The sequence below is a fragment of the Prionailurus viverrinus genome, chromosome D3 (assembly GCF_022837055.1).
Source record: "Prionailurus viverrinus isolate Anna chromosome D3, UM_Priviv_1.0, whole genome shotgun sequence".
Taxonomy (NCBI): Eukaryota; Metazoa; Chordata; class Mammalia; order Carnivora; family Felidae; genus Prionailurus; species Prionailurus viverrinus.
In genome coordinates this window covers 59,188,278-59,201,870 of record NC_062572.1, presented here as the reverse complement: position 1 = coordinate 59,201,870, position 13,593 = coordinate 59,188,278, and the positions used below count along the sequence as shown (strand labels likewise).

The window sequence follows — 13,593 nt, the reverse complement described above, 5'->3', positions numbered from 1 at the left end:
CTGCTCCCTGCACAGGCTTGAGTTAATGCCCCAGAGACGGATGACCTTCATACTCGGGGAGCCTCAGAGCCGTGTCTGTGTCACCACTGTGTCTTTTAAAAAGAGCCCTATTAAATGAATTCCTAATTACACAGATAAAAATATAACTCTTATATACTTGCAGGTGAGGGAAAAAAATGAAGGCCTAGCTACTTCCAAGTTTCTGATCTGCAATATTTAGGCTGACCTGCAAGCCCATAAGGCACCTGTACCCACCTCACCTAGGGTTCTAGTCCTTTCTGGGTCTCAGTTTCCTAAGTGTAAAGGGAACATATTAGACCACAGCAGTGAAGGCTATGCTCCTGGGAATGCTGGGAGCGAGGGAGGGAAAGAGGAAACACAGCCACTGGGGCTCTCAGTCCCCCAGCGCCATTTCGACAAGATATTCTGGCTTTAATCAGTTCTACATATGGCCTTCCGGCTAACCACTTCATTCAAACCCAGGGTTCTGTGGCTTAGATGCTTTGGCTTGGCCACTACCTGGACCTGCCCTTTAGCCCTGCCTCCCCACACACCCCCAGCCCCGCCTTTTTAAAAAATGTTTGTTTATTTTTGAGAAAGAGACAGAGACAGAGTACAAATGGGGGAGGGGGAGAGAGAGGGAGACACAGAATCTGAAACAGGCTCCAGGCTCCAAGCTGTCAGCACAGAGCCATGCTCTTTTACCATCCACAATAACTATGGTGGATTCCTAGCTCGTGCTGGTCATCCCGCATGGGATGGCCAACAGTGAGGAGACAGGGATCTAGGTCATGCAACAGCAACCATCATTTGGGTGACCAGCTTACCAGGGAGAATAGGACAACCAGGGCAAACTGTATACATTTTATACACACACACACACACACTAGGTTTAAGGAATCACCAAAATGAGTTTTTACCTATCCAGGATAATATAGCTAATGTGATCAGGCATAACAGCTTTCCAAGACTTTCAGAAAATTACTCCAATTTCATAACATTCCAAGTGGAAACTATTTGTTTATTTGAATAGTTTTAAGTTGGAAATTGCCTGTATCACACAAAAGCAGGGAGGCCCAAAGCAGCTCACGTTCCCTGCCTCCACTTGCTCACTATGTTAAAAGCATGGTGTACTTTGATTTCACTAAAAAATTTGACCAAATCTCTGATAAGACCCTCCTCCCCAGAGGGCACTAAGAGGTCAAGGTGGAGTGCAGGGAGAGGGATTTACAACTAAATTCCAGAAGTACTGAGTAACGGATGGTCTTCAACCTGGAGGGAAGATTCTGTTCCCTATTCTTGTCTTGCCTAACATTTTTATTTTTTTAAGTTTATTTATTTTTGAGAGAGAGCGAGTGAGCGAGAGAGCGCTCGCACAAGTGCGCCCAAGTGATAGGGAGGGGCAGAGAGAGGGAGAAAGAGAGAATCCCAAGCAGGCTCTGCACCATCAGCACAGAGCCCCACTCGGGGCTCAAACCCATGTACCCTGTGATCATGAGCTGAGCCAAATCAAGAGTTGGATGTTTTACCAACTAAGCCACCCAGGCGCCCTCTAACATTTGAAGACTACCACCACCTTGTTTGCCCTACAACAGCCTGGACCAAGACCCAGGAGGTACAATTCCCAAAGCAGCAAATGGCACAAGCCAGGCAAGAGCTCACATGCAGGCAAGACAATTAGGTTCCTGATGTTCTGGGTGGATTCAAAGAAAAGCTAAAAGATGAAAGAGAGGAAGAGAAAAAAAAGAATAAAAAATAGGAAATGTACAGAGATAAATGAAAATACGGCCGATTTGCTTAAAAAGATAATAAAGTGCTCAGATAGAGGTCTGGGAGTGTGCCCAAGGGGCAGGTCTCTGGGAAAGGCCTGCAGTTGAGCTGGCTCCAAGGGGCTCTCTTAACAGAACCACAACGAGGCCTGTTTCAGAAGGTCTGTCACCAGAGCACCTGTTCCAGGGAGACCACGGCCTGTAGGTCCACAGGCTCAGTAGGCCCAGGACAGAGCATTCAGACCCTGAAGGCCCAGATGAGAAGCCTACAACCATACTCTGTGATATCGCAAAGAGAGGAGAGTGGTGGTGCGTGGTTAGAAATGCCCTGGCCCCGGAAGTCAGAAGACCCAGGTTCTGGTCCTGGTGATGCCTCTGCTCACAGCTGAGACAGCCCTGGACCCCGGCCAGCCTCCTTGTAGGCAAGAAAGGCCTGACACATCCCTGCACATCTTCCAGGCTCCTCTTGACTCCTGTGACCCTAAGGAAGGCTGGTGCAGAGGGTGGCACCCATTGGGGGGCCCAGGCCTCATCCAGGAGGGCAGCAGTGGAGCAGCCATTGGAGAATCAACAAGGGGAGGGTCTTAGAGGGCATGCTGCACGTTATATAGAGAAAGAGCTTTTCGAACGAGTCAGGCTGCCTTGCGACGACACGTGCTGTAGGTACGCAGAACTGTTCAAGCAGCTCCAGGGATAGATACAGGGGTCAGCTTGTCAAGGATCTTATAGATGCAGTTCCTACTCAAATGGGATGTGTGGATCACATGATCTCTAAGATTCCTTCCAACCTCAAAATTCAATGGCATCATATTCTTGGGTGTGTGTGTGTGTGTGTGTGTAAGAAAATTAAATACCCGTGAAACAAACATGTACAAAGGTGTATTTTCTATGTAGCAAGGATTTACAGTACAATTTTTGGAACCTTAACCTTCAGATCTTGGTTTGTAGAATATTTTCAACATGCCATTTTACAGGTGTTTCCATTAGTTCCTTGATCTACTTACCTGTTAATTATTCTTCTATGGACAATCTTTAAAATTATAATTCGCTCTGCACAGTCTTTTAGGAACTCTGACATTCGTTGTTTTAAAACGGGTTTCATTTCATGTTTTGCAATTGCCTTGAGGTGATCCCATGAAGCTTTGCATCTTCTCTCCATCTGACATAAATTATCCTGAAGTTGATCAAAGTCAACCTGAAAATCAGAGGGAGAACATTACAAATGCGCTGAAACAACCAGACATCGACCTGAACCAGGAAAGTGAACTGCCTCCGGGAAGAAACAAACATCAAAACCAAATTTACATGTTGAAATACAAACATATTTATGGCCTAAAAAGTATCTACATGTGTATTTGTCATTATCTTGACATCAGATTTTTTAGTGATAAAACTGTTCTCCAAAAGAACCCAATGCAAATATCATTCTTCCCTCCCCCACCCCCATATTTGGAAAGAAATCTTAGGAAAGTCTTTGGGAACTGTAAATTAAAACATGATATGAAGGAAGCCTAGTACAAGATGAACTGAGCAGATGTCTCATAAAATTTTTCAGAGGACTCTTGTTCTTCAGAGATGATTTTTCACTTAGGGTTATAGGAATACACCACTCATATCATACATGGATGGTTCTAATATGGTGGGGCCGGCTAAGGGGCAGGCAGCTTCTCTTCCCAGCTGGTCTTTTGTACACTGTGTGACAAATACTATTTATCCACCCATTCATTCATTCATCCCACACCCATGGAGAAAGCAGTATATGTCAGTTCCTATACCAGGCGCTAAGAACACCAAGACAAATGTTGACTGAGACCGAGATGCTGTTCTCGAGGAGGCTTATTGTATAAACAGGTGTACAGACCAAACCCTGAGGATGTGCAGAACCCACCAGGTGTGTGTGTGTGTGTGTGTGTGTGTGTGTGTTTGGGAGAGAGAGAGACATGCACACACAGCTCTTGTTGGCAGCTGGAAGCCATGTGTGCAAAGAACAGATGTGTCATAGCACCCACTATGCTCTTCAAGGAAGCGGGAACAGCTTGGCTTAACGGAGGTTGCCTCAACTCAGTCTTTCTAAAGTGATTCTTTCACTGAATTGCTAGACTAGAAATTACGTGAATTAAAGAGTCATGGAAAAAAATGCATTTGAGGGCATTTAATGGAGAGAGATACAAGACGGGAAACAAACGAGAAGGCTAGGAGGAGAGGCAGAAACAGATAAACCTAGGGAGGAGACCGAGGGCACAGAGGTAGATGCAGAGTGGGAGTTGGTGGGAAAAGGTGAACACAGGGCAAATCAAGGTCAGAAGGAGAAAGCAGATGCCTGGAGGTGAACCACCATTCTTAGATGATGGAGGTCAAGAGATGTGAGTGCCCAGGGCACTTGCGGGAGTGGTCCCGCTCTCCTTGAGACAATGGAAGAGATCCAGTCAAGAAAGGTCAATTCAATGAGGGGATCTTTCACCAGACAGGATAAAGCCTTGCTGAGCACAAGAGATGCCCTGGGGGCCAGGCAAGACTTTGCAAGTCCTGGGTTTCTTGGGTGCTGAAGAGCCAAAAACAGAAGGCGAGTTTGGGCGGAGTCCTGGGATTCAGGTAAGCAGGGGATTCATGGGACTTTGAGAAAAATGATTTGCTTGAAACCAAAGGAAATCTGGGTCCAGATTAGATGACAGATTCTGGGTCTTAGTAGAGCTGAGGAAAAAAAAATGTATCAGGTGTTCAGCTGAGAGGGGGGAAAAAAAAGCAGATTTAGAAAAGGACTAAATAGTTCAAAGAATAAGTCTAGCAAAGGATGACCTGGGACTGACAAGTAATGTCTAGGAGATTTTAAGGCAATTGTAATAGGTCTAACCATAATTCTCTGGATCTGTCCTCATTTGCATCTGGCAGGGCCCGGCTACACAATAAAATGACTTCCGTGCAGCTCAGATCTGCACTGAGCAGCCCTGTGCAGTCTGACCAGGTGACGCTTTAGCCCTTAAGGTGGGGGCAGAAGAAAGAAGCCTATTGCCGACAGGAGCCAGGTGGGAGGCTTGTGAGGAAGTGCCATTTCAGGGTTGGAGCTTAAAGCAGCTTCTTTGGAGGGGGGCTGGAAGGCTGCCTCATCTGGCTGGCTGGCTGCCTGCCTGGCCGAAGGCCTGCTAGGACACGCGACCTGAGCCTTCACAATTCCCTCATGAGCTCCGATTCTGCTACTAGCTCCACTTTGCAGAGGAGAAACTGACGTGCAGAGAGGTTAAGTAACTTGTGAGAGACCATACAGCTGTAAGCAGTGGAACTGGGATCTGAACCCTCAATCTCTCTGGCTTTCTCTCAGAGTTTCTTCAGTCTAAGTTCTCAACCGGCATGCCTTATGCCTAGATTTGCCCCTTTAAGATTCCACCTCAGAGGGGCACCTGGGTGGCTCAGTCAGTTAAGCGTCCGACCTCAGTTCAGGTCATGATCTTATGGTTCCTGAGTTCAGGCCCCGCGTTGGCCTCTGTGCTGGCAGTTCAGAGCCTGGAGCCTGCTTCAGATTCTGTGTCTGCCTCTCTCTCTGCCCCTCCTCCACTCTCTGTCTCTACAATAAATAAACATTAAAAACATTTTTTTTTTTTTTAATTCCACCTCAGTTAGAGAGCTGGACTTGTTGCCTTCTTGGAGAAGGAAGTCCTTGCCAGAACACCTCTCCTGAGGACTGCTCCATACGGGCCACTTGTGTCTGTAGGAAGACCCGTGAGCTGTGTTCTGAAGCAAAGTCAAACCTTATCAAGTCAGACTGGGATGCTGTGGGACGGCTCAGGGACACAGTCATCCTGCAGACGCCAGGGCAGTCTGCCCCTTGGGGGTTGTAATGCTGAGGCCTGACGTGTGACACCACAGGACAGAGTGAATGCAACTAGGGCTGAGGTCTCTTGAGCCTTATTTTGTACCGGTCCACGTAGAAGGATCCCTCAATACCCACAAAGGCTTTGGGAGTAAAGGCGGAGTAGCGGTAGATACCCTCTTGCAAGCCACAGAGAGCTGGGTCAATAGTCATCTCTAGTAATTGCCGAAGTTAATAGGTAAAACCTACCTGCACTTTTGGCTTGTGTAGCCAATCTTCAGACCAGAATAAGTTATTTAGTTTTTATTTAACTAATCACCAAGCATCCTTTGGGGAAGGCCTGATACTGGGGGGGGCGCTGGGCCAGTCACTGGGGGTCAGCCCGGTATCAGGACTCCTAGGCCAGGGCTACTTAGCTAGAAGCAGGCTCCACCTAGGAGAAGGCCCTGGGAAAGAACAAAGGACCACCTATAAAAAGGGAACCGATTTGATCTGTGTGGGTCCCGTAACAAGACCAAGATGACCCTAGCCACGCAGCAGACTCTGTCTCAGACAGAGGTGTTCCTAACAAACTGCCTTCTGAGAAGGTGCTCGTGGTGGGTGTCAGAGCAGGGATTGGAGGACCCCCTGTTGAGACACTCAGAGGGGCTTTTTGTCTTGGTTAGGATACTGAAGTAATATTTGTAAACACTTCAGAACAGTGCCTGGCACAGAGTAAACGCAGTAAGGCTGCCTGTGAAGTAAAGGAGTCTGTTCTTAGAAGCCTGTGGTCAGCTGTTGAGGCTGGGAGATCTCCGGCCATGCCTCCTTCTGCCTCAAGGCAGGTGCACCATCAGGCCGGCCCAGGACCCCCTGCTCGCTGTACCCGGCAGCTGCCAGCCTGTGGCTCCGGAGGCAGGTGAAGGAGGGTCCCAGCCCCTGGGGCCCCACAGGCCAGTTCTGTGGGAGAAGGCAGAGAGAGGGAGTTCCGTGAAGGAGGCCTCAGCAAAGCCCCCTCCCCATGTGTCCCCTCTTCCCACCACTCTCTCTCTCCTCTTCTTACACTAGAGTCCAGTGTGTCCCAGAGCTAAAGGCTGTCTGCTTTCAGCTCCTCAGCCTGCCCAGGTTGGGTTTCTAGAAGTTTTCTCCACACTGGTCTCTGACTCCTGTTGCCCTATTCAGCCCCTCCCCATGAGTTTCCTGTTGCTCCCAAGACCCTCACATCTCCCAGTTCTGCTGTGTTTGGGGTTCCTCTGGGGCTGGTCAGCCTCAGTGATGTTCCTACAAGTGGGGGCAGCTGGGTGCCCAGCTACTGCGACTGTCTTTGTTCTAATAAACACAAGTTCATGAAGCTCTTTAGCTCTGCACTCAATTTAAGAGTCTGCAGCCGAGGGGCCAATGCTCTATACTGTTTACAGCCCTATAAAACGGTTCCCTCTGTGAAAGATCACAGGAATAGCCAATCTATGTGTGGGGGGGCGGGGCAGCAGGAGGCCAGGTGTGCCCTGTTTCCTGGCTCCACGTTTCACAGCAGGGTCCCATGGAAGTCTTAGCGGGAGCCAAATTGCATCTTTTTGACATTGCTGCCTGAGCTGGGAAGTTCCGAGCAAGCTGGGAAGTTTTAAAGCTTGGGAGAATCCAGGCCTGGTGAGTAACACTGCTCAGCCGTGGATGTAGCAGTCAGGACTGGGATGGCAGGCTTGCCTCACATACCTCAGTAGGAAAGAATCTGATGGAGAACCAGAGATGGGAAAAGGATCTTAAAAGTCCATTACCAACAGCATGAGACAGGTCATATCCACAAACTCTAGAGCAAGGGTTGCAAACAGCACTTGGACACTTTTACTTCATAGAGCCTGTGCCCCTCAGAGATGACTGGCAAAGATCCAGCATCTGAGGGAGAGACACGGCCCACTCCTCTGGACCCACAGACATACCTTGGCTGACCTGGTGACGGCCCCGATCTCCGAGTACAGATCGGAGCTGTCTGGGAAGTTTTCCACCACCATGGTGCACACGTGGTGGAGAAGCGACTGCTTGTGCACGGTGTCCTTGACTTCTGGAACCTTCTCGAGGTAGCTTAACTCAAACGCTTTGGCCTGTTTGGTGAACATTAAATAAAAGACAAGGAGCACAAGTTTGACACGGGCTCTTCAAAAGGCACAAATGGCTGGAATCAATGTCCTGCTGGAGTAGCCTAATATTTAGTTCCTCTGTGACTGGAGCTTCTCAGGCCACATGCTCCATTATCCTTAGCTGATCACACATAGACCAGCCATACTGAACATGAAATGAGCCTCTAGCCCTTTCCCAGACATGAGCTACCCCAGGCCTCTATGCCTAAATCAGAGTGCTGGGAGGCTGGGTCTCTGGCATCTAGGTATCTCAACTTTCTTTCTCTCTTTGCCCTCTACTTTGCTGCTTCCTGACCAAAGATAGGCCATTTTTTTTTTAAGTTTGCTTTATAATGTATATAAGTACAAACATTCAAGCAATAAGTTCGGGGAAAAAATGGGGGAGGAGGACAAAAGAAACTCTCTCCAATGTCATTTTGAGAGTAGCAATTTTTTTTTTCTAAGTTTTCCTATTTGTACAGCAAGATACAGGCTCAAATAAATAGGCCCTGATAAGTTTAGGACAAAATTCCTTCTAGATTTTCCAGCAATACAAAAGTTAACTTGTTCATCTGTGCTTTAGAGGACCAGAGGTACAACCTCCCTCAGCAAATGAAAGGCAGGAACTTTGTGACAAGGGAGGTAGGAGAATGAGGAATATAAAAGACTTACATTAGTTCCATTTAGAAAGTTCCCAATGGCTAAGAGAGTAGACAGGATAAAGCCCAAGGTTTTATTGTTCTCCAGTTGGTCTATTCCTTCCTTCAGATCCAAAAGTGGTTCTGCCACTTCCTTTCAATTAAAAAAAGTTGGAACATGATGATAAAGAATGGACATTTTGGCTTTACTTTGGTTTTGTTTTTTTAACTTTTGTACAAAGTAACCACAGCGGAGTTCTGGGTATAAGGCAATCCCATGTTATGAGCACATGCTCTTAAGTATGGAAGTGCCAACGGGCAGCAGGGAAGTCTAGTCCCCAAAGTCTCCCCAGTGGAGACCAAATAGGTACCTGTGGCTACTTGTGCTGGGGTGACAAATGCTCCATCTTCCGCTGTTCTTACCCATCTGCCAAGCTCAGGCAGGACCCTTAGACCACACTCCCCTCTCATTCTCTCTTCTGACGATGGTTAACTTCTAGGACCCTCTTCCTTTGCATGTTCCTTCAGCATCTTCCACAGTCTTCCTCTCACCTTTCTCCTTCTAGGCAGATGGCACCAGAAACTGTCCCTCACTGTCCCCTGACCCCTCAGGTCTCCTAACCTCCCCTCTAGGACTCTATGGCTGGTCACTTCTTAGCTGGGCTACTTTCTGGAAGGCTACCATCCTCACTACCGCCACTCCCTTCCAAATACCCACTCTCAGACTTCCACACTGGTTTTGAGACCATGTCATGCCAAGTCGTCTCAGTCCTATGCCTCTTCATCCCTGCTTGATTCCTGAATGAATCCAAACACCACGGTCCCTCCTGAAGCCCCTACGCTCACTGCCACCTATTTTGTCCTCAGCATAAGACCTTGCTGCCTCCTTTGTCAGAGGATGGAGACCACACAGCCTCTCTTCCTATGCTTTCAGTCTATCTCCTTTGGGCATTTCCTCTCAATTACGCTCATTCCAGCTCACCTTCCACCTCTTTCCTCTCTACTGGTTCCTTCTACTCAGCCTGTAAATTTCCCCAGTCCAGAGGACACCTGCTCCTTCTGCTTCCTACCCAGATGAGTCTCCCCATGCCTTCACTGTTAAGGCTCTTTCCTTCTGTTCTCCTCCAAACCTCTTGCACTGTTTCATTCTCAACTTCCTACAGAGATACTCTCTCAAAGTGACCCGATGCTGGCTAATCGCCACAGTCAATGACAGTTGAGGTGATTATTATCAGGTGGAAGGATTACAGGTCACTTTCTATATGGGCATTTCTAGGTTTTCTAAATTTTCTACACTGACTATATAGAGTCAAACATTGTTTATTTTTTTAACCAGTCATCTGATGCCCTCAAGCAAATGTCTGAGGCTGGTGCCAGGCAGACATTGGAGAATAATGCCTCACCGGCCAGCTGCCAATCCCTTAGTGTAGACACAACCTCATAATTAACTTGCCTTTCAAACCCTCACTTAAGAATGATAGCTCACTGCCTTCACAAATGAAAAACTGACTTTCTCAACACTGGGGATGAGGACTGGCTGCCTCCCTTCCTAAATGCATACCTTTTCTGTCGTTTCATAGTCCATTTTGAATGCCCAGAGGTGAAGCCGAGCGGAGAGCTCGCTGATGGAGGAGAGGGTGAGGAGGAACTGCTCAGCACTGCCCAGTGGCACATCGGGGTTGGCCAGCTGTGCTTCTTGGATTTTCTGCTTCTCCTCTTCGGTGGGAATCATGGTTAGGATTTTCTGGAAAGATGGAATGATATCGTATATTCTTAGCCATGGACCCTCTCCCAGCCCTTTGACATTTCCAAAATCATACTGTAATTTTCCAATCAGGTAGTAAAGAGATTCTGTCATCAATGTTCATATCATTTATAAATGGTACATCATTATAAACCAAATACTGTAGAGAAGAGCCCCAGGTAGGGTCAAAATTCACATTCATTTGTTCTAAAATGATCTCTCTCTCTCTCTCCTTTAACCTCCTATTCCATAAGGAATTTAAACAATTTGCCCTAAATTTTCTGGGTCTTGTATATGAAGGACATTCTAGACAAGAAAGGGGGGATGGGAGGTGAGAGAATGGTGAAAGAATAAGATGGAAGGTTAGAGAACAGCTCCCTGCTCCCTAGGAAACAGGAAAATTTGTCAAGACAGTATGAGAACTCAGACTGGCTTTTGTACATGGAGCATACTAATATTTAAACTGTATTTCGCATTTTATGTAGAAATGAAAACACTTGAAATAATACCAAACTCAAGTCTGGTTGGAGAAAAATGATGATGGTATTTGCAAAACAGCAAAACCTACCTACTAATGAAAAAAATATCTTATGTTTCTTTTTGTTTCTGGTTAAAATTAACAATGGAAGGCAGAGGTGGTAAAAAGTCATCAGAAGGATGATGATTCCTATAGGTTCAAACTCCTCAGTGATTATGAGAAGTATTTTAAAAGAAGGTAAAAATTCCCATTATATAACATTTCACAAGCAACATTATTAAAAGTAAGGGGTCATTATTTTTCTCTCATTTCTCCTTCTCTAGCATTATGCCACACTTTTTCGTAACTTCTATTCATTCATTAATTCTAAATGGCTTTTGTTGCTGCTCTCCAGTAGCAAGTATCTGGATAGAAGTGGATGGAGCCCTGGTTCTGGGTAAGATAGAGTAGACATACTCTACCCCATCTCACTGAATGCAAGTATACACCCTGGTCCGCCTGAATGGAGCAGATATTTGAAGACCCTAAAAAGTATACAGTGGTAGGTGGACTAGGGAAGAAGATCAGAATTGGAAGTTCAACTCAACTGCAATGAGTTGACTCTTTGTCCTCTGGCATTCCCCAGCCTGAGCTCACATAGCCCCAGACCTGGAAGAGGGCATCAGGTACAGACAGAGAGAACTCCAGGGAAATCTTCTAGTGCCCAATTTTGGAGTGGGAAAGGGTTTCTTAGTAGTGACACTAGTGGTAGCAGAGGCTGGCAAGACACCTAAAGCTCTGAGGGAGGAAACCTTCCTTTCCAATCAAAGGTGCTGTGGTCCCAAAGGGTGGGACTAAGGGAGTAGACAGGATAAAGACCAAGGTTTTATTGTTCTCCAGTTGGTCTGTTCCATCCTTAAGGTCCCAAAGTGGTTCTGCCACTTCCTTTCAATTAAAAAAAGAATCAAAATAAGATAATAAAGAATGTCCATTTTGGGGGGTGTCTATGTATCTCAAGTCGGTTAAGGGTCGTCCAACTCTTGATTTTGGCTCAGGTTATGATCTCATGGTCTGTGGGATTGAGCCCTGCATCGGGCTCTGTGTTGATGGTGTGGAGACTGCTTGCGATTCTCTCTCTCTACCCCTCTCCCGCTCGTGCGTGCTCGTGTGCGTGCTCTCTCGACGTAAATAAATTAACTTTAAAAAATGTACATTTTGGCTTTACATTGTTCTTTTTAATTTTTGTACAAGGTAAATAACAGGTGGAGTTCTCCTCAGTATAAGGCAGTCCCATGTGATGGGCACATGTCCCTAGGCACGTGTTGTCTTCCCTCTGCTTGACCCCACACACCCGCACAGAAAGGGCATGGCAAAGTGAGGTAACCGAGCCCCAGCTTTCAGCTGGAGAACCAGAAAGGTAAGCCCCCAGGGAACTAGAAAGTACTAGGGAGGTAAGGGAAAAATGAAGAGCCTGGCAAAGCAGGTACAAAATATGGTTTAAGAACCTCTGGGGTGATCCCTGAGCTGTTTATGTTTGAGTCTGACCTTAAACAATGTATCAAAGGCTGTGAAAGCTGATACTGGAATCACAGTCCAAAAAAGGCAGGTCAGAGCCTGTGGCCTGAACCCAAGCAACTGGGGGAATAATTTTCTTTTTTTTTCCCCCCAAACCAGAATTACCCCAGTACAAAAACTAGACAAAGATACTACAATAAAACCACAGACCAACATCCCTGAAGAACTTAGATGCACAAATCCTTAACAAAACTATTTTTAAATATATTAATGTCAATATACTAAGACATATAAACATTGCTGTATTTTATGAAGTAATAGGTTAAAAACAAGAACCACAAGGCTGATTCAGTACAAAAAAAACCAAAAACAAAAACAATCAATGAAAGTAATCGACCAGATCAATGATCTGAACAAGAAAATTCACATAATAACATCAATTGATGCAGAAACAGTTCTGATAAAATTCAATATACATCCCTAACAAAAACCTCTCAGCAGCCTGGCAATAGAAGGAATCTCCTCCATCTGATAAGTGACATTTGTAAAACACCTACAGCTCATATCATACTTGATGGTGACAGACTCAATACTTTCCCTCTAAGATTTTGAAAAAGCAAAGTTTTTAAGATTAAAAAAAAAAGACATACAGATAAGAAAGGAAAAAGCAAAACTATTCCTACCACAGGAATTCCTACCACTACTTGCCTATATAGAAAATTGTGAGGAACCTACAAAAATTTATGAAACAGTGAGTTTAACAATGTTGTATAATTTAATGTTAATACATAAAAATTCATGTCATTTCTCTATTAACAGTAAACAATTACAAACTGAAAATTTAAAAAAATACCATTTATAATGAAAGACTTAGGTATAAATCTAACAAATCATGTACAGGATCTGTATGCTAGAAAGTAAAAATGCTGATGAAAGTAATCAAAGACAATCTAATATAAATGGGGAATACCATGTTCACAGAAAGACTCAATATAGTCAAGATATTAACTTTCCCCAAACTGATCTATAACTCTAACTCAATTCCAATAAAAATACCAGCATGAATTTTTTGTGGATATAGACAAGCTGGTTCTAAAAGTTATGTGGCAAGACAGATGAGCCAAACAACAAAAACAATTTTGAAAACAGGTAAGGTCTCCCATATAGGTATAGGAATAAAACAATGTGGCGTGGACAATAGGACAAACACATGGGTCAGTGGGAAAATACAGGGAATCCAGAAAGAGAGGATACAAATACAGCCCAGTGATTTTGACCAAGGTACAAAAGCAGCTCAATAGAGAAAAGATAGTGTTTTCAACAAATGGTGCTGGAACTGGAATCCATGTGCAAAAAATGTTACATATAAATTAACTCAAAAGGTTCACAGATCTAAAAGTCAAAGGTAACACTACAAAATTTCTAAGAGGAAGCACAGAAGAGGGGTGCCTCGGTGGCTCAGTCGGTTAAGTATCTGACTTCAGCTCAGGTCACGATCTCATTGTTCATGAGTTTGAGCCCTTTGTCGGGCTCTGTGCTGACGGCTCAGAACCTGGAGCCTGCTTTGGATTC

At 45.4% G+C, this 13,593-nt stretch overlaps 1 protein-coding gene across 4 annotated transcripts in view; it reads right to left on the bottom strand.

Moving 5' to 3' along the window:
- Positions 1 to 13,593, bottom strand: part of FHOD3 (formin homology 2 domain containing 3) — a 470,296-nt gene that overhangs the window by 28,679 nt on the left and 428,024 nt on the right. For all 4 annotated transcript variants that reach the window (XM_047828303.1, XM_047828305.1, XM_047828304.1 and 1 more), the window contains 4 exons: positions 9,867 to 10,049; positions 8,340 to 8,459; positions 7,491 to 7,652; positions 2,774 to 2,964 (listed from right to left, as the gene is read on the bottom strand). In XM_047828303.1, coding sequence (XP_047684259.1) covers positions 2,774 to 2,964; positions 7,491 to 7,652; positions 8,340 to 8,459; positions 9,867 to 10,049 — 656 coding nt within the window. The remainder of the gene's footprint in view (positions 1 to 2,773; positions 2,965 to 7,490; positions 7,653 to 8,339; positions 8,460 to 9,866; positions 10,050 to 13,593) is intronic.